Here is a 22,446-nt window from a genome sequence, read left to right on the forward strand (position 1 = left end):
GTTAAAAAAAATAGCATTCAGCAAGTGATGCACACAGAAGATGATGGGAAAATAAGCCTTGTAAAAAGTATTAGTAATCAGCACAGAAGAATAAAGAGGAATATTCAGATTCTTGTGAATAAAAGCAGGAAGGGACCACAATTACATTTATAGGACATCATATATCAATTTGAGTATGTCTCGTGGTGGGAAATGATTGCTGTCATGATGTGAAATGGAAATTTTTTCCAAGAATTGTGTCAAGTTGAGAGATAGCAACAATCCATTGAGCTGCGTAGGGTTTGGAACTGAAGTTTGTGCAACTGTACTAGAGGTAAATAAGGTCTGTGTGTACTTTACAACCTTTTCATTTGAACATAATGCTTATCCTCTCTGCATGTTTCAAATACAGAACTTTCAAATACATTTTCCAATTTTACCATAGCTTTTTATGATACTTTGTTACACCTTACTGAAAACTGGTCAAATTTATGGGGAATTAAATCAACTACCATACTGAGACAATCTCGTAAAGGTTGGCAGGTCTGTACTTACCCGGATGATCCTTGAAAGTAGTGCTAGTTTCAGTCTGTTAGCCATGTAGACTATACATTGCTAGAAAACGATAATAGACAGTACTAGTAGTTTTAGTGAATGTAACATAAACATCCATCAGATAAAGCTGCAATGCTTACACATGCAAATGGCTTAGTTTAGTTTCCTACTTGTAAAGAATTATTAACTGTGTAAAAGAACATGTTCAAGACCGTCAGTCACACAGTAACTACCAGTTCCAGATGTATATTTCCACAATTCTGCCTATTTGGACTGGCTTTGGAGGATTGTTTAAAGAAAATTATTTCTTTATAGTATATATGGTTTCCATATATGAAGTGAAATCTCTTGGAATTTGCTGAACTTTACAAAATTGGTTGCACCACTTGTTACACTTTATGCTAGTTGACTGATAATCTGACAACCAAACTTCTTAAACTACATAATTTACAGTTGAAAAACACTACATAATCAGTACAAGTGCATACCTGAACAAATGTCTGTTAAAAATAATTGCAACATTTGTGAAAATCTACAGAAAATTATGGAAACGTGTGTAAAAGTATTTACCTACAGGTGTAAAAGTCTACTGAAAATATACGAGTATGCATGTAAAAGGCTATTGTAAATATAGGGACATATGGGTGTAAGTGTCTACAGAAATAAATGGGGCATTTGTGTAAAAGTCTATTGAAAATATGGTCACTTGTGAACAAAGTATTTTGGAAAAATCTGGGCACATGTGTGCATAGAAGAAATGGACAAGTTTCCCTTAAGACCAGCAGTTCCCAAGTTAAGTAATTGGCCTATTTGTTTATACCTTGTTCAGTCTGATTTTTGTGTTTGTTTTTATAACCTTTCCTTTTTGTACACATCCCTCTCTATGTATAGATCCTCTCAGATGGAACATGTAAAAATAATTGCATATAACAATTGTTTAAAAATTAAGCATATATTCAACATTCTACAAAATTGTGTGTATATTTGCATTCAGCTTATTTCATTAATTTTCTTTGGTGAACATTAACATAAAAATCCTATTTACCAAGTTGTGATTTCATTATTGCAAATGCCGTAATAATCCAATCCCATGAGTTTTATTTGTTAGTAATAAAAACACCTACATTTTGAGCCTTACCCTGGGACTTGTGATCTTGCTGTTAGTGTGACATTGACATAAAGTCTTCTCTGATACCTAACTGTGCTTTCCTAACCTTTTTATTCTTTTCAAACGAATTTTAGTCTCTTTTTTTCAGTGAGGAAGTGTGTTGCTCATTAAATGTTGGGAATATAAAAAAATATACAAAGAATGTTTTCAAGACAAAGGGATGTTTATGTTGAGAATTGATCCATTGGCTGATCTTGGCATTTGTCAATCAACTATTGCATAACAAATATTTCACTGTAGTTGTAACAGATTAAATTTCCAGCTATGTTTGAATCATTGCACAATCGGAAAGGCAGGAGAAAAGCTTTCCCTAATGTGTGGGGCAAAGTTAGATGTTTTACTTCACAATGTTTAACTCTTTACATCTGGGATATTTATCAGAGCTCCAACTAGCAGAAAGTATTGTGTAAATTATGCAGATTTTACAAAGTTGATGCTGGATATACTCTCATTGAGTGCTTTATTGATGCAGAAATCAAACCAAAGTAAATATGTTGCAGCAGTTACAAGAGTCTCACGTTCTTTCATCGCTTTTGCCAATCATCATATGGATTTCTGTTTCCCTCTCTGTGAATATTGAACAAACACCACAAGTTGGCAATACTTTGGGTACCTTACTCCACTTTGTGACAGTTATTCATTTGCTTATGTCCCTCTGGGCAAATACTAAACAAGCATCATGCATTATCAATATTTTTAACTATCATACTCCACTGAGTAAGAATCATTCAATTGCTTTATCCCTCTGGACAAGTATTGGAGAAACAGCTAACAAGTCAAGTCCAATTGCAAACTACAAAGATCCTGATCTGCCATAGCATAATACCCCTGCAGATCAGAATCCATCTTGTTTGTTCTACTGTTTACTTCTAACAAACTGCACAGACCCAGATCTGCTGGCACATGATGTAACAGCAGATATGGGTCTGTGTAGTTTGCAGTTGGACTCATCTGACAAGCAAGTATATATAGTAGTTGTTGCTACTATTCTACAGACAATAAATGACAGGGTGATTCTTATATTTTTCTATGCATTTAAACCCATTTGGGGACAGATACAGAAAAGCTAATATTTACCAATGTAAATTAGGAATGTTAGCTTTAGATATTGGAATCTTAAGATAAAAATAGGAATACTTCAAATATTTTATCCAATAGCCTATCTAAAAATTAATTCTTAATTCAGAATACTTTTGGTTGAAGCCAACTTCCTATAGATGTTGTTAGTGGCATGTTAGATGACGTTTATTAGTAAAACACTACAAATGACTGGCATTCATTCAGTCATATCCTGTTGTTTGAAATTTGTGTAACATATTTTTTAGTGAGATACAGTTCTCAGTGGATGTTTTGTTTTGAGATCTGTTATGAATTTTTTCATGTGAATCAGGTGCCTAGCTGATGTGATTTCTTATTGGTCAATATTCATTTGCTTTTTGGGATACCTGTGCTAGGCATGTTGTCGTAAAAGAATGCCAATCCGACATTAAAAACATTTTCAGTAATCTAGATGTACCAGTGTTTACCATTCTGCATTTCACTTGTATAATATTTTATCAGACTGCAAAATCGGAATCTGATATAAGTGATTGTAATAGCATCATACGAGGCTAAAAATAAGAATGATTCCACCAGAATTGGAATGATTGGCTTCAGTGTAGATATTTAACTAAGTGAAGCACAAGAAAATACACACCAGTCTCTAAATTTGGATTGCTTGGACTTGGACATGTAAATATATTAGCTTTTTAAAATCTTAAATACACCAACATTTCACAAGCCATTGTCCTTAAACAAATTATGTAGACCCCCATCTATTGGCTCATTATGCAGGACCAGATTTGGGTCTGTTGGTCAGCCATTGCATGTGGTTGTTTCTCCTATCCTGTCTGTAAATGTCTGTCTGTTTGTCTGTCTATCTTCTAACCATGTATCTATGTATCTATGTTTAAGCAGAGGCACATATGAGTTTTAAAGAAGGGAACCTTTTTCCATTTGCTCTGCCATTACAGAGAATGATTTTATTTGACACATAAAATTATTCATAAAATATGCACGCTTGTTAAAGAAATTTCTTTAAATGAAAAGTAACCTTGTATTTATAATGTCTTGTGCTTCAAACAGACTGTTAAATAATTGTTGAGCTATTTGAAATTATACTTGTGATGTTCAGAATGTTGCAAATAAATGCAGTGTTCATTTAGCCTTCTTCTGTTTGCAGCTGCTGTCATGTTTGCCTTGCCTGACCATGCTACAGTCAAGAAAGTTATGAATGCACTCCCCAGGGTTGGAGTTGGGGTTAAATATGGACTGGGTCAAGCAAGGTATATCACAAAAAAGAGTTTTGATGCAAAGATTTTGCAAGCAGTGTAAGGGAGGTAACTCTTACAACAAAAAGCCCCAGCATTTTGCAGCTGTTATATATAAAAATTGGCGCTGTCAGTCTGAAGACAGAGGTTGACTTAAGATGGCTTTTGTATTTTATAATGCAAGAATAGTATTGCCAGTTATTTTTTATATTTATTTTCATTTTGCATTTGAGCATGTTTTTGTTCAAAAGTTCCATCAGTTAATTGGCAAATTAAACTGTGTGGATACTGTGCTGAATTACACCACTCCCTTGATAACTTGCGAACCCGCTTATAATGCCGGGTCAGGCGTGGATCCCTTTTTTTAAACGGAAAATACAAAAAAAAATTGATTCATATTTGTTGAACTTAAAGAAAATCGTGATCAAAATTGGTAACAGAAACTTTGTATCGCTCGTCAAAATGGTAGATAGGACCTGGAAATTTTAATCAACACTACGAAATTTCAAATTTAAAAATAGGTCATACCATTTTTTACATTTTCTTTCCAAACGACATTCCTAGTACACCGCATTTGACGATATGTAAGGAAATTTTGATCAGTGAAAATGTCACGCTGAGTGGAGGCAGTACTTTAATAAATAAATGCAAATTAAATTTAAAAAATTTCAATTAAAATTTGTGTTCTAGTTTTATCTTTTGGTTCCTTTTAAGTGTAATCGTCATAAATGCAATGTGTCCTCTTGTAATTAAACATAAAATGCATCAATCGACTGTAACAGCTATGTCCACGAGTGTTTCTCTGAGAACCTAATTAAGTGCCAACCATGTTTTGATAACTGACTTCCGGAAGTATTTGTTGTATTGTTGCACTGAATTAAAAGCTGGCCTCCTTTGCATTATCATGTTAATTAATATGTCTTTTGAATCAAATAAAGCAGGTGGAATAAAAGAAAAGTTAAACGGCACAAAATCCTACAAACTCAAAATCTGGCGGCCTCGGTTGATGTCGGGTGAACTCACTTCATTTGATCAATCGAACACATATAAATATTATTGTGTATGTAGCATAAACTACCTTAAATTAACAGACTTTCATAACTGTGATCAAAGATAACAAGGCAGCCAAGCGAAATGAATATCTGAGGGGTTGCCTTGAAATCTCAATGCTATGCACAAAGTTTTATCATTAAAAAGTCTTTCATATTTTTAAAAAAAAAACCTTTTAAAAAATTTCAGATAGAATGTAAATGAATAAATTGAATGAAATATTTAAAAAAAATTAAAATCAGAACTTGTTTTATCTGTGAATTTTCCAAAAACAATAACATGTTAAATGAGATAAAATTAGTGGATCAGAAGCATATGACACTGGTAGTTACCAGATGAAGTAGCATCACTTTGCATTAGTGATGCAGTTATGTTTTGCCTAACATATGTAGTGATAATCTTAGATATGGAGAAACTTCTATTTTAGTAAGAATAAAATACTTGTTGAACAAATTCTTGGAGGCCTTTATTAAAAGACCAGCAACCTTGGGGGTTTACTAAATGTATATTTCTGACACTGATTTAATCAAACTTGGTAAATCAAGATGGATGATTAAGGCATTATTTAGTACAAAATATAGAACAGTATCAAACATCTCCATTGTTGATCCTTCTTTTTGCCTCATTTGATTGACAAATCAATATCACAGATTCTTTGACATGTTATCAGTAAAGGTTTCTTTACTTGATTGTCAAAGATTTTTTTCCTGTAAAATCTGCAATAGTTCATTTCCAAAATGGCTAAGATTGTTTTGGAAAATGTGCCCCAGACAACATCATTTGAGTTGTTCAGAATAAAGTTTTGCAGCTATCAATTTTGGGGTATGTGCCCACGAGACACTTTTATTTTGAGATAGTATCCCTAAAATACCAGCTGGAATGAATTTAAGAAATTCTTTAGTCATTTTCACTGTTGATAATTTCTTTGTTTAATTAGGATGTCCTTTTATGTTTGATATTGTTTCAAATTCAGTTGTTCATTTCTCATCTCTTTTAATATTGCATCATTACAGGAGAATGTCGTTAGCATCGGGAAAGCAGCTGTATAAATTGTCCAGTATGACCCAGAAGTGGCAAAGGAGAGAGATCTCGAACTTTGACTATATTATGTACTTGAACACCATTGCAGGTTTGTAGCATTGGCATGTTATATTTCCTTGGTAGATAGGCTTATGTCTTGATCATCTTGTTTATGTTCCTACATACAGTTGCTCTCGTCTTGGATTATAGTATAGAAATTGAATTAGTTCTGAGTAGACATGATGTTTGCATATAAGTAGATATGATATTTAAATACATGCAAGTAGACATGATATTTTCGTACATAATAGTAAACATGGTATTTACAATCAAGTGGACATGATATTTACATACATAACAAGCAGACTTGATATTTACATGCATACAAGTAGACATGATCAGAGGTCTCGGAAATGCTTAATTACGCATTTTTGAACACCAGTGTTTTATCTTGGACGCCAGAAATCACTTAGGCGGGAGTCCTCCATACACATGTTATAGGTGGGCGGCAAAATTCAAAGACTTGCCTGTCCTGCTTCAGCCACCTGCTTAGTGGGAAAATGTGTTGATTAATTAGCTGTGTTGATATTTACAATGACATACTTTAGTGCCTGAAAGACCCATTGATGTACATGTTGCCATTATAAGAGTATGTCAGAAGAACACGATGCAAAAGCTGGGCGGCAGGTTCAAAGGCTTTGACTGGCGGCTGGGTGGGACAATATATTGATATTTACTGTGATTGAATTCAGAGGCAGAAAGACCCAGAGATGTACATGTGGTCATTTATAAGAGTACATCAAATAAACAAATTTATATTTTATTATTGTGTTAATTTCTGAGCATAGCGGAATAAGCAGAGCACATGACCTCGGAATCAAGACATGTTGAGACTTAGACAATGCAATTCACACCCCGGCCTAGTCATACGAAAGACTTTCAAAAATGGTACCTACAGCTGCCTTGCTTGGCGCTCAGCATTAAGAGGTTAGTGTTAGGACTGGTTGGTCTCATATCAGGATAATGTGACTGGGTGGGACATCATGCTACATGTCTGTGGCATGATGCCCCAGTGCTAGACATCAGTATCAACTGTCACACTGCAGACATCGTAGTGATATGACTGAAAAATTGTTAAAGCTATGTTAAAAATCCAAATCACACACACACACACACATACTTTTGGACATGATATTTACATGCATACAAGTAGACATGATATTTACATACCAGTAGACATGATGTTTTCATACATACAAGTATGACATATTTTCTTACCAGTAGGCATATTTACATACATACAACTAGGCATGATATTTACATATATACAAGTAGACCTGATATTTACATGTATACAAGTAGACATGATATTTACATATGTACAAGGTGACATGATATTTACATATATACAAGTAGACCTGATATTTACATGTATACAAGTAGACATGATATTTACATATGTACAAGGTGACATGATATTTACATGTATACAAGTAGGCATGATATTTACATGTATACAAGTAGACATGTTATTTACATGTATACAAGTAGACATGATATTTACATGTATACAAGTAGACATGATATTTACATATATACAATTAGACATGATATTTACATGTATACAAGTAGACATGATATTTACATGCAACTGAGTAGACTTTATATTTACAAACATTTGGATTCTGTTATGACACATTTGAGAAAATGTGACCCTTTCAGGGGCTAAAAATTTCTTAAGTCTTAGGTTGCAGGACTAATCCGTTTGGTACTTCTGACCCAGCTATTTTTTCCATTAGAAAATGTCCCTGAACTTGTGTTGGCCTATCAGTTATTACCTTAGTGTGGACAAATAGAATATTCATTGGGTTATGCCTTGCTGTTTGTAAATGTAGTGTGTAAGGAACAATAAAGACTTGAATTTTATCTCAGCCAGATAATCCTTGATTAATCACTTTAGTTTGAGCAGTACTGTGCTGTATATGAATATTAAGGTAGAAGGACTGTATTTATTAGTAGCCTTTTGTGGCACCTCAGCACAATTGTATCTATATGGTGCCAACTAAAGGTTAAGTTCGAAAACTGAAATAAATTGAAGGAAAAAAAAAGATTTTGTAAGTTGAACACTTTCTAATAAAAATGAATGAGAATAACAAATATAAAATGTATTGAGTATTGATGTTTAAATTCTGTAAAACATATATAAAATAAATGTAACACATAAAATTCTGTAAAGCATATATAAAATAAATGATAAAAGTAACACATAAAATTCTGTAAAACATATATAAAATAAATGATAAAAGTAACACATAACATTCTGTAAAACATATATAAAATAAATGATAAAAGTAACACATAAAATTCTGTAAAACATATATAAAATAAATGATAAAAGTAACACATAAAATTCTGTAAAACATATATAAAATAAATGATAAAAGTAACACATAAAATCCTTGAAACATATGGTTAGCTAAAATATAAATGAAATTGATTAGGCAATCTTAACTACACAATATTAAAGAGTTTACTTATTGGGATGCTTCTTATGAAACTTAAGGAAATAGTGATCCACAATGGCAGCTTAGTTTCAGATGTGATTATAACAATTCTGGCAACTCATCAGAAGACACTTCAGGTGTTTTGAAAAGGCCCTCAAATGATGATGATGATGATGAGAGCTCAAGTGCATGAATACAAAGGCCAAATCATTGCGAGTCTGATTAGCTGTTAAACAAAGATCAAAAAGAGAATGCACAAGAATATTTCTCCTTCACTTGAAACAAAAATGATCCTTGATTATAATTGATTTGAAAAAACTTGGATCTTCTGTAAATATTGTAGAAGGTTTCCTCATTTATCCAATAAAACTGTTGCTGAAATGAGGGGTACTTCAGACTTCCGAACTGACACAAACAGACTGCATCGTGGTCTTGCGTTTTGTCTAACCTTTTACTCCTAGTGCTAAACATTTGGATAGCTGTAGGGAAGGGTCAGAGGAAACATGGACAAACTGCATCAGAGCTTATCAGAGCCATGATCTGTCTGATTATAGAACAAAAACATTTTTATAACCTTTGCAAGTTCAGATATGAATAAAGTATGAACATAACTGAATGCCTGGTTTAAACTAAAGAAAATGTCATCAAGCTTTTAATCTATTTCAAGGAATAATATGAAATTTTTCATTTCAAACCATGCAGCCACTACCATGCTGAGGTGTCATTAAACACTAATATATTCATGATACATATTTCCAATAAAAAACAAGGATTTAAAGGTGTCTGCACTTTAAAGAATATACATACAAAATTAAACTGATTTCATTTTCTGGTCTTATTCAAATACATTACGTTTTGCTTACATACTTGCATTAGAGTACACATGTATTTGAGAATATGTATAAACAAAAACAATTTCTTGTTAGTTTGTGAAGCTAACTTTATTTCCATATTATATGGACCCATCCACTTTGAGCTTAAATTTCTTTGTAATAGTCCTGGACCCAGGTATTAAAAATCATTTTTTTTAATGTGCCTTTACCTCCATATTTTCAAACTCTTTCATAAATATTTTTCCAACTACCCAGATAATTCATGTGCTAATGAAAATTCTATTTTTGTTCATTCCAAATACCTTGTCTGGAAAATTAATATTTATTGTGTACAATGCCAACAAGTGCTGGTTGGAAGTGAGCTAGGTAAAATAGATTACATAATATCAATCCTTGCAAATTAAGAATACTTACATGATAAAGTTTTGTTGTACAAATGTCTCCACACTTTTTCTTTATAAAAAGAAGCCAGCAATTTGCATCATTTCCTATTAGAATGATTTATTTCTCTTTCATAAATGTTAGTGAAAAAGTGGTGTTATGCATAGATCTCTTAAAGTTTACCCTCTGTTAGCTTTTATGTGGGGACCCTGGGTGTCTGAGTGGTCTAAAGCACTTGCCGTTACTGATCACTGCCAACTCACCTCTGTGCCAATGAGGTATGTGAGAAAGCTGCCAGTAGTTTCCTGTGGGTGGGCGGTTCATAAATGGATTTTCCTGGGTTCTTCCTCCATCAGCAGGGAAACGAGTGGTCTAAAGCGCTCTCCGTTACAGATCACTGCCATCTCACCTCTGTCTGCGTAGGTTCGAGTCTCGGATTCGGCCAATGTGGGTATGTGAGAAAGCTTGCCAGTAGCTTCTCGAGTGTCTGTGGTTCTTTCTGGGGATTTCCTGGGTTCTTCCTCCACCATTAATACTGGCCGCCATGTATAGCCTATTGTGTGCTGAAAAATGGCGTTAAACCCTACAACAACAACAACAATCCTCCATCAGTTATACTAGCCACTATGTATAGCCTGTCTTTCACTGAGAAATGGTATTGAACCTCACAACAACAACAAGTTTATATGTGATATGGTTTGTCAGTATATTGTAAAAGAAGCTGCTCCATTGTTTGTGTATTGCAGCTGGAAGTAACAGTAGACCAGTGCCAAATATTGAAAGTGTCAGCTTAATAATTGGCATTTTGCAGGTGACTCTACTTTAGAGACCTGTGGTGCCTTTCAAGATGTGTTTACTGGAAAACACTGTTCCCTACCATATATATGCTGTTAGTTCTGTAAAAGTTTTTGCCCCTACTTTTATCTTCTACCAAGGTTGGCATAGCATTACAGTAGTCCCCCTCTTATAAGGCCACCCCTAATGCAGCAGGGAAGTGGCCTTATAATGCGGGTGGCCTTTCTAGAGGGGGATGACAAATGCAAATAGTAAATACATATGAAAAAAGTCACAAGTACATTTAATTTTAAATATTTAATATTTTAATTAAAAAATCACATGCATGATGTGAAATAAATGTAAAACAAACTTTGTCATCATTTGCAAAAGAATGCTATGAATAACCATTGATATAGTTTTAAAACTGTCTTTATAATTATGCTACAGTTCACATCATCTGTCACTTTGTTGGTAACAGTCTAAAAAACAAACCAGTCTCGTCACATTAAAAATATCCTTGCTGTCATATCCCTTGCATATATCGTTTAGTCATTTGTTCCAGTCTTTGACAACTTCATTATTAAAATCAGCTGATTCGCCGCTAATGACAGAACACTTGATATTGTGTCGCACCTGAAATCTGTGCAACCATCCGTTACTTGCGGTAAAGTCGTCATATCCCAATTCAACTGACAAAATTTTTGCTTTTTCTTGTCTTTCAAATCAGGATACAAACATCTCCTGGCTCAAACAATCTTCCTTTCTCCATCCATTTCACTTTCCACTTCTGCAGAATTGTTTCATTATCTTTCACGATATTGTTTATCTTAGTCTTCCCGACGTTAGTTTTCTGCAAGGATCCTCAATGACCCCCCCCCCCCGCGTTAGTTGAATTACTTTCACGTTCTCCTCTAAACTGAGAATTTTTATTTTCCCCAATGACATGTTGATCTTTTTGCATTAAGTTATTCATGTTGCCAACTACAATACTGATAAAACAATTTTTTATGCATCTAAACAAATTGCCGTGTGTTTTTAAAGGAAGTGATCTTGTCACGTGATTCGTTAGTCGCAGTCTGGTTCCCTATTGTTTTTATACATTTCTTTACACTAAGTGAGAGAAGCCAAAACGGCTTCGATATGTACCATTAACATCATGCAGATTTGACCTCGCAGCCGCTAGGATTCGTAATTTTGACAATTATTGTCAGTAGTAATAGCCACTGATTACCAAAGTGAACAAGCTCAACATCTTACTAAGGGAAGCCATAAAGGCTATTAAACCATTTTCCTGCTGGCTTGGGTATTGTACATCGATACTGCCACTTCTCAGCTGTTACTACTGTTCGATAATTGTAATCTTAACAATTATCAGAGTGACTAAACCGGACATCTTATGATAACACAGCAGTAAGGCTAATTGGATTACATGTACGTACCCTTTTGTATGGATTAAAATTTGAGTCTTTCTCAGTTTTTATGGAATAAATTTGGCTTCTTGTGAGGCGTAAATGATACAATATTAACCTTAGTGGTAAATGTACTTTACTCAACACTTCTTTCAGTAACGAAAACCTGACATCGGGAAACAGAAATTGGATTACTTAACACATGTTATGAATACAATACTGGTTCTGGATACATATTCAAATAAAAATGCGGCTGCTTGTGAGGGGTAAATTTTATAATTTTGCACTAATATGCTGGCCGCTGGTCACGTTAGCTGGGTGGCCTTTCGCGAGGGGTACTTTTGAACACACACTCGTCGGTGCCAACGGATTCTGGCCGTAAGAAGCGGGTGGCCGCTGGTCAAGGGGGCCGTTCAAGAGGGGGACTACTGTACTTGAAAAGTTTGAACCAACTGAATATCTTGAATAGTCAGTATTGTGTTGGTTCATTAACTCTCGAATTATAATTACTAGCTTAAGATGAAATATCTGTGGACAACCTTAAACATTGTCATATCATACACGGTGGATATGTAATAAAGATCTGGTATGTACCATTATGACCGTCATTTGTTTTACTCTGTCAATATCCTACAGTGCATATGTGCATGTGAATTTTGCAACCATTTTTGTATTGTTGTATTTTTTTAAAAAACTACTTCTACTTATTATAATGTCACTATCCACTATGAAAACTGAATTTTTTATGTTGTAATATAAACAGTATGTAGGAAAACTTCTATCTTTGTCCCCAAACTATTATAAATCATAACTGATAAATATTATTAAATAGGACTAAATGTGCAAACTAGAAAAAATCAAGGTAGAATTAGCTCTCCCATGAAACATTTCTGATGATTACATTTGTATGCTCATCATTTTTTGGTATGCTTAAAACATTTCTTTGTTTATGTTCCAACTTGAATTATTTTTCTTTTTAACTTTAGAAACTGAACTTGATGTCTTGAATTTTTTTATACTGTTGAAAATTGTTACATATTTTGACAATAAAGTATTTAGAATAAAAAGAGTCAGATATTTAGACTAATTACACAATGTGTTGTACAATTTTGGCCAAGATGTTTTGATTGTACGTAAAGATCTCTTGGCTTTGAGAACGTACTTGTATAGGTGCTTCCTTAGTCTATATAAGTAATATTGCACCATTTTCTGTTTTAAAAAGAAGTTGATATCTTTATAATACCTTTGCATTTTGCAGGGAGAACATACAATGATTTGAACCAGTATCCAGTGTTCCCATGGGTTATTGTCAATTATGACTCAGATGAGCTGGATCTTAGCCAGCCCAGCAACTTCAGGGATTTGTCAAAGGTATGCTCAAAGGAATCCAGTACTTTTTAGCTCCTGAAAATTTATACATATGTACAGCCTCACCAAATCTCTGCCATTATTTCATCCTGGGTACTAGACAATAGTATGGTGCAATGAGGCAACTGTTGGGGATAAGATTCATCATTTATTCTTTGTTAAGTCTTTGCACTTAGCTCAGGTTTATAAAATGATTCCTGGAGTCACGAAACGTAGTGAGTACTTAATCCTCATCATAAAGTAGGTCACCACTTATACATCACCAGCTTTTATTATTTTTTTTTTAATGTATCTTTTAACCTCTTTTCCAGCTTGAATAATAAAACTAGATCATTGTATGCATCTCTGTTAGGACCACACCCTTACAAGAAACAAGTCACTGTTATCTACATTTCAAATTTTGTTTACATGGGTCAGGTGTTTGCATTTAACTCTTGAGTGTTAACCAAGATTGATGAAACTTGGTGAGAAAATGAATTTTGATGAGTGCTGTATTGGCATCAAACAAGTAGGTTACTGTCTTCCATATTTCACGGACTTGGGTTTGATTTCAAGCTCTGTTTGTACCAGAATTATCAAACTAAATGAATGTATGCATATTTCTAACGTACTACATTCTTACAACAAAAGTGTGTCACGCTGATACATATTTTACTGTCTTATGTTACATTTATGCTTTTAGGTTGTGACCACATAAGTTTTTATACCTCTTCTGTAATACCTGGAATCATAAAATGTAGTGAGATGATGGATCTTGTTGAGTACTATAACCTCATCTTTAAAGTAGGTCGTTGTGACTGTTATTTCATGCCTCACTGACTTTGATTAAATTAAGTATATTTACTGTTTATGCTTGAATCATTAAACTTGGTGGTTGTATGTTTCTTTCTTAGAGAGCTGCAGTAGCTCAGTTTGTAGAGTTTCAGACTTGTAATCCAAGGGTCGTGGGTACAATACATGGCCTCGGTGTGTCTTTCGGCAAATCACTTAGCTCCCATTTTGCAGCATGATGTAGCCAATAATATGTTAAAAGTGTTGTTAAAGCCACCCCCAAAGTATCACATTTTACTGGCCTAGGTTAAGATTTTGCATGAAGCTGTTGATTACGTTGATTTTTGCCATGCTTTCTATATACAGTCCTAGATAGAACCTTGAAACTTTATGGGGGTATGTGTCTTGACAATGTTATGTATATTTGGTTTAATTTATATTTGATTTAATTTAATTGTTTGTTAGTTTTAAAATCTTTTTATTTTTATTTTATTACATGTTAAGTAATATAAATTTGTTTACTGGAATTTGAAACTTTCCAGATATTAATTTCACCAGACTGTTGAGTCAAAAACACCTAAAAATAGAACTTTGTATCTTTTTATTGACCTAGTTCCTGGCCTTGAAAGAGAATCAAGTAAACAGCTTCTTTTTTTAATGTATTTTTATTGTGGGATACATAGAGTGAAATTGAGGCTGTACTGGAATATGTGACCTTAGACATGTAAATAGCTTCCAAACTGTTCTGGACTGTGATCATGTGACCCTCATATGGTTATCTATTTTGCACCTTTTTGACTGTATAACCTTTGTCTGTAGAGAAATTAGTGAGTTATTTGGATACTTAAAGATTAATTCTTTTTCCTGGAAATATTTGAGTGCTCATACAGAATATTTGGACAAGAACTGTAGACACTACAGCACTATACTGGCTATAGTATTACCTTCCATTTTGGATTGTTCGTCGGGACTCAAAATTGAATTCCTTAGAACATTTCATTACTATGACTTCTAAAATTTAATTTGGGGATTATTCTTGGATTATTTATCGATTTGATTACTTAAAACCAAAAGTTCTTATTTTTTTTCATTTTTTACCAGGAAATAAATTATTTTTTTTTTTTTCAAAGCTTGTTGTTTTCACTCTTTCTTTGTTACTGTTATTATAGCCTAAATACATAAGAACAAGTGCTGCTCCTTCACTTCAGTGGTAGGTTATTATGATACATATTTTATGCTTCACTGACTTGGCTAAATTTTATTTTTGATGTTCATGTCTGTGGTAGTTTTTGTGCTTGAATTATGAAATTAAAGATGATATACATCTCTTGTTTTTACCACACCCTTACAAGAAACCTCATTGTGACCTTTATTTCATCTTTTACTTGCTTTGGTTAAGTTTATGCATTTAGATCCTGGCCACATGAGTTTTTGGCATGCTATATGCATACTATCTTACCTAGAATGATGAAACTTTGCAAGTGGATGCAGCTTGACAAGTTCTAAGTTCTTGTTGCAGCCAAAGGTCTCTGTGACCTGTATTTCATACTTCATATTACTTTGTTTAAATTTTTATGACATTTGATAAGTGGATACAGCTGTTGGTACTACTATACAACTAGTAAATGTCAGTGACCTACATTTTATGCTTTTCTGACTGGGTTAAGTATTTTAAGTTTATAGTCACATATTTACTTTTATACTAGAGTATATACATCCTAACCTACTAAATTCATCCATCACACTCTGGTATCATTTTGCATTTAGATCAGTTTTTAGGCATAAACACATTTCACGTTTGCTGTGGTTCTTCCTTATTATTTGAGAAATAGAATCTGAATCAGTTGTATTTTGGAATCTTACTATGTGGAAATTTATGTTAACCATTTTAAACAATTTGTCGGATTATATGCAATGACTTCTTAGGTGAGACAGGACATTTTGATATGGTTAAGAGTGAATTTTTGACATAAAACAGTTCAGTAGTCAGTTGGATAGGTGTGTCAGTTTCTGGCAAAAGTCCTGAATTGTGGAATTTCATACATATTGGAACAGTGCTTAGACTTGGACATAACGTTTAGAAATATTTGGAGGTCTTATTCCAATGCTTAGTGCTAGATAGTTCCAAAATAATATACTATCCCAGAATGTTGATTATAGGGCAGAAATATGGGTTTTTCCTTTATATTCTATCTCATTTTTAAGCATGTAAAACAAATTGTTCAATAAAAGCAGAATTTTCACATGTATGGTGCTGATTGACAGGACATTTTGCTTGCCATGTCAAAGAATTTTACAGTTTTTTGCTTTTTTATATGCAGCCTGTTGGAGCTCTGAATCCATCCAGGAAGGAGTTTTTTGAGGAGCGTTACAAAAGCTGGGAACATGATCAGATCCCTCCCTTTCACTATGGCACCCACTACTCCACTGCTGCCTTCACTCTTAACTGGCTCCTTAGAGTGGTAAGATGTAACACAAAGCATGTTTGAATTGACAACTCTTGTTACCCAATGAAATACAGAACAAACACTGAGTGGAATAGTCAATTGACCAATTAATCTTCAGAGACCTGCAAGAGACAATGTTGTCCTCTTGCACTGAAGTTGGAAGGGATATAGCTTTTTCTAATCATTGTTATGGGTTTAACACCATATTTCACCACATGATAGGCTAGACATGGTCGAGGGAGAACCCAAGTAAACTCCGGGAAGAACCACTGACCTACAGAAAGCTATTCTCAAACTTTCTTACAACCCTGCATTAGTATCTAGGACTCTGTTTAACTTACTACTCATTAAAATTGATATGTGGATGTATCTTAAGGAGAGTATCTTATCCATACCAGAACTAAGTCATGACCTGGTTTAAACAATCAATTAACTTTTTGTATTTTCAGCCATCTATTTGTTGTGCTTTCAGTATCTTCAAACCTGTTTCACCTTCACTAATGCAGTTTGATATGTCAATGCATCTTAAGGAGGGTAACCTAACAATACCAAAATTAGCTCAGTGACTTTCAACATGAGTGTTTTTTTATTTTCAGCCATCTTTGCATCCTCCGTATCTTTAATGCTATTGCATGTAGGTTAATGAAATTTTCAACTCCACTGATGAAACTCTGTTATGTTGATAAACACTGGATTAGTATATTGCAGTAATATTTCCTTCCTCAGCATGGTGGTTCAGTTCTTTCTGTAGACTGCAACCAATGGGTAATAAGTTCAAATCCTGTCGAGACTAACCCAGTTGTATGTCCTAGCATATTTCTTTGCAAGGCAATTAGCTGTCCTAGCATGTTTCTGTGTAAGGCAGTTGGCTGTTCTAGCATATCTCTCTGCAAGCCAGTTAACTGTCCTAGCATATTTATATGCAAGGCAGTTGGCTGTCCTAGCAGATCTCTGTACAAGGCAGTTAGCTGTCCGAGTGTATCTCTGTACAAGTCAGTTGGCTGTCCTAGCAGATCTCTGTGCAAGGCAGTTAGCTGTCCTAGCAGAACTCTGTACAAGGCAGTTAGCTGTCCAAGTGTATCTCTGTACAAGGCAGTTGGCTGTCCTAGCATATCTCTGTACAAGGCAGTTAACTGTCCTAGCATATTTATATGCAAGACAGTTGGCTGTCCTAGCAGATCTCTGTACAAGGCAGTTGGCTCCTAATGCCTTTGTTCTTAAGAGCAGGAAGTGTTGTGAAAAGTTTAGATCTTTGTGTTTTTTTGGTGTCATAACATGTATGAAAGTTTGTCCATATCTCTCTCATGAACAGACACATTAAAATTACCCAGTATAGCACTTCAGTAAATGTAGCTGTTTAACAGATACATATAAGAAAATTGTATTACTGCTCCTTTGTTTCAGGAACCATTCACCACTTTGTTTCTGAACTTTCAAGGAGGAAAGTTTGATCATGCCAACAGAATGTTTTTTTCCATTAGTCAGGCCTGGAAGAACTGCCAGAGAGACACATCAGATGTCAAGGTACAATTAACCTATAACTAGACTAGGTCAGACTCGAACATTGCCAAGATTTATCGACTGTGGACCAATTCTGTTGCTGACAAATATGTGCTGCATTATGTAATTAAAGGCATACTGGTATCTTGTCAGATATATAAGGCTGTTGCATGTCACCCAGCAGAGTTTCACAATAAAAAGCTGCGTTTGTAGTGAGTAGCAACTTTAATAATAATGTTGACATCATTTAGTGGACTGACTTTGGATGGTTACTATATGGGTGAGAATTATTAAGTTTGACTTTATTCATGTGCACTAATGAACATTGTATATTTTTGTGAATGATATGTTTTGACCCCCCCCCCCGGTGATATAAAACAAAACACTGGTGTCTTACAGTAAGCAATTGACATGGGGTCAGAATCAAGCAGTACTAAATTAGTCAAAAATGATTTTCGTATTAGATACCTGGAATATTGCTTTCTTCAGTTCAGGCATTCTTAGACTTTCAAAAGAGGTGGTCCATTGAAAATGAGAAATTAGTGGGGAGACTATGGCTATGAGTGAAGGTGGTGATCTTGTTGTTTATTGCAGTTGTGGATGAAAACTCGACTCCAGTCTAAATCAGTACTGACCCTGATGTGCATCTGAATCAGTCATTAAATTTTGTGGCCAGTTAAAGAGCTTCCGAATGGGAATCGATCTTTCAGGAGGATAGTTTTCTGTTCCTTGTTTACAGGAGAACAAAACTTGAAAAATTGATGAAATTGATGAAAAAATTGAATTTTTCACCCGTAATCCACATTATTATTGATAATTTATGTTTGGTGGCAAGTTAAATACCGGCTTGAAAAATGACTACATGAAGTCCGTTCTAGTCTGAAGGGATCAGCAACCAAGTACAAAAAATGTAATATTGTTTTCTATTATATTTTGTGTAATGACATTGCTTAGAAAGAGCAATTGTTACAGAAATAGTAATGACCTTCATTTGTCTCGGATGATGCTAACATTTGTTGCTACTCACATTTAACTGATATATACAGACCACTGGTGGCCTAGTGGTTAGAGCACATGTGTCAAACTCAAGGCCCGCGGGCCACATTAGGCCCGGCGTACAATTATATCCGGCCCGAGAGAGAATTTTAGGCAAAAATATTTTTTAATGGCCCTGCGATATAAAGTGCAAATCAAATTCCCTAATTAGCAGCCTTGCCAAACATCCAGCTCTGACAAATTGGCATAAGAGCGAAAAAAGGTATGCCAATGATTTTTTATTATTAAAACCTTTTTCTGTTTTAATTTATATTAATGTTTAAAAAAGGTTTAATTTTCCGCTTATTGAATGTTTATCCTGTTCGGCCCGCAACCTTACGTGTGATTTGAGTTTTGTCCCACTGAGCGATTGAGTTTGACACCCATGGGTTAGAGCATCTGCTATGGATGCAGGATTTTGCAGGTTTGAACTACAGCCGAGTCTTACCAAAAACTTAAAAAAATATTAATAGCAACTGCCTCGCTTGGTGCTCAGCATTAAGAAATTAGTGTTAGGACTGGTTGGCCTGGTGTCAGGATAATGTGACTGGGTGGGACATCATGCTACATGTCTGTGGCATGATGTCCCAGTGCTAGACATCAATATAAACTTACATGCAGACATTGTAGTGATATGACTGAAAAATTTCTGGCAGTGTTAAAAATCCAAAACACACACCATTCTCTTGGTTGAGTCATTCTGATGACACATCAGGTCATAGCTGCCAAGTGTCCCATTTTTTCTGTATGTGAGAATTATATCAATGATCATACTCTTCATGTTTTTTTGTTTTTTTTTGTAAATAAATTTTGGAAGAAATGTTCCTCATAGGAAGTAATAGTAAGTATTAACTTGTGTTTACATAGTTTCGTTTATGTATTCTTTAAAATTAATGTAATAATGCACTTTGAAAAAGAAATGTGCTACTAATGAAACATTGCTTTTTTTAAAATAAAAAGGAATCTTGTTTGGTAGAGTATCAGCAGTTAGTCTGGTTCCCTGCTTGGAAGACTCCTTGTTTGGCAAAATACTATGCACACCACTCAGGGAACCAGACGAATCAACAAAAGAACAAGCCGTGATGTAATACACGAATACTTTTGCATACTATGTTGGTTGTTGAAACCAGTTGGAATCCTGTTATCGATCTCTCAGATGTTGGACATTTTGAAAATAAATGTAATTTATACAGAATAACAAACAACTTCGTCAGAAAAAGCACTTTATCGACATTTTCTACGCGATTCTAAAACTATGATTCAGTCATTAAACAGCCAAGTCCCTGCCATCCCAAACCCTGCAGTTCTCGGGATGTCTAGCGGATTTTTTTGAGGTCCCTTGGTATCTTGCACCCTCGCTTATAGTGTGGTCTGTCTTTGGACCCCATTGTGTGTGAGTTATCGAGGGAGAGGTGTAGTAGAGTCACCTGATTGGCATGCCCAGTCTACCTTCTCTAGCTTTCATTTGCATTCACTAAGAAAAGAACTGAATCTTGTTGGTTAGTGGTAGCTCCATTGACAGTGACCCACTCTGCATTCTTAGAAGCATAACCTTATTCCCAGATATGAATTTTAGTTTTGCTTGATTGATAGTGACTGCTTCCACATTCATAAAAATAAAACCTTAGACTTAGATATGAATTTTACACTTTTGCTTGATCCACCTGGGAAACATTTGATTGTGAGACAGTCAGTGTGGAATCCCACATGGATTTCCCTTGCACTTGTCTCTTTTGCAAAACTTACATGAGATGTTCATCCTTTTAGTAGAGAAATCATGTTCCTTCAGGGTGACTCGGGTACAGGATGCTCAGCATTTCCTTCTCTTTCCTTTCTCTTAATGTAATATGATAGGTAATCTATTAAATTATATTTCTCAGAGAATACTTACTTGATCAGAGAACAAATGATCACTCATTCCTTTCGTTGCAGTGCTAGTATCCTTTTAAGCTTTTGCTCAAGCAAAAACTGGTAAATCTAGGTATTATGGTAACCACCTAGCGGTAGAAAGGGTAGTTAACCTGTAAGAGTATCTTCCCTTTGTTTATACAATACATAGAAAGATGTTTTAGATTTTCTGGTATGGCTGGATTCAGGGGTAGCAGAGAAAGTTATCCTTATGTAATATGATCAGATAAGTATTATCGAGAAACAAAATTTACGAAATGTTCGCTTTAAGAAAGCTCATCAAATCAAGAGAAATAAAGAGTTCACATTATTGTGTGAGTGGAAAACAAAGTAATAATATAAATCAAAGCAAAAGATTGTAATAATAACAGCCCATTGACATTGTACTCCAGTGAACATTACTGATTTGCTGTGAACATAATTATCTTATCTTTACTTTATTATGGACCAGTGTCTCATGTTAATCCTACTCAACCCTTAGTTTCTGAATGCTTGAGGGTTTAGGTCTTCACTATCAAAGGCTTACAAAGAGTCTAAGAAATGTTTTCTTTATTTTAAAGGAAATTAGCTGCTATCACTAGATGTATAGACAGGTATGAAAATTCTTAAGTTTAATCAGGAATTCCAGATTATAAGATCTGGTTCATGCATGAAAGTAATCAAGGAAAGGTAAATGTTACTTCCCATAACTGATGAATAGAAATACAATATGCTACATTATAAATATATATTAAACTGCAATTTAGCTGCCAATTTGCATACTTATATGAAAAAATACCCTTTTGGGGTGATCAAAAAGTGTCCAAAATTTTGGACTGGGATTAGGTATAACAATATAAAAAAGCAGTCAGATACACCTTTTTGAAAAGGTCTGGTTTTTAATCTTAAAATTTCTTTCCAGGAACTGATCCCAGAGTTCTTTTTCCTGCCTGAGATGTTGATAAACCATAATAGGTACAAGTTTGGTGAACAGGAAGATGGGCAGACAGTCAATGACGTCGAATTACCAGCCTGGGCCAAGACTCCTGAGGACTTTATCAGAATCAACAGGATGGTAAGACATATTTGTTGATGATGAAGTATTAGACTTTTTTGATAGCTTTAAACTGTACACATCTGATATTTGAAAACTGTACACATCTGATATTTGAAAACTGTACACTTCTGATCATTGACAACTACAACAGACTGCCATATATGAAGGCTCATGCATTGATTTCACTACAAACATTTGTATTGCCAGTAGCTTCTCGTGGGTCGGTGGTTCTTCCCGGGGTTTTCCCGGGTTCTTCCTCCACCATTAATACTGGCCGCCATACATAGCCTATCGTGTGCTGAAAAATGGCGTTAAACCCCACAACAACAACAACAACAAACATTTGTATAGCAGTTGAGTGTTCTATCACAGGCATGTCACGTGTTTAAGGAGTCA

At 34.6% G+C, this 22,446-nt stretch overlaps 1 protein-coding gene across 4 annotated transcripts in view; it reads left to right on the forward strand.

The window, feature by feature from the left end:
* The window catches only part of LOC149798288 (neurobeachin-like), a 561,888-nt gene that overhangs the window by 481,807 nt on the left and 57,635 nt on the right, over nucleotides 1-22,446 (forward strand). For all 4 annotated transcript variants that reach the window (XM_089963438.1, XM_089963435.1, XM_089963437.1 and 1 more), the window contains 6 exons: nucleotides 3,924-4,026; nucleotides 6,075-6,190; nucleotides 13,244-13,356; nucleotides 16,446-16,586; nucleotides 17,976-18,095; nucleotides 21,916-22,068. In XM_089963438.1, the coding sequence (XP_089819564.1) occupies nucleotides 3,924-4,026; nucleotides 6,075-6,190; nucleotides 13,244-13,356; nucleotides 16,446-16,586; nucleotides 17,976-18,095; nucleotides 21,916-22,068 (746 nt within the window). The remainder of the gene's footprint in view (nucleotides 1-3,923; nucleotides 4,027-6,074; nucleotides 6,191-13,243; nucleotides 13,357-16,445; nucleotides 16,587-17,975; nucleotides 18,096-21,915; nucleotides 22,069-22,446) is intronic.

This window comes from Sinohyriopsis cumingii, chromosome 6 (genome assembly GCF_028554795.1).
Source record: "Sinohyriopsis cumingii isolate HCF-2022 chromosome 6, ASM2855479v2, whole genome shotgun sequence".
NCBI classification, from domain to species: domain Eukaryota; kingdom Metazoa; phylum Mollusca; class Bivalvia; order Unionida; family Unionidae; genus Sinohyriopsis; species Sinohyriopsis cumingii.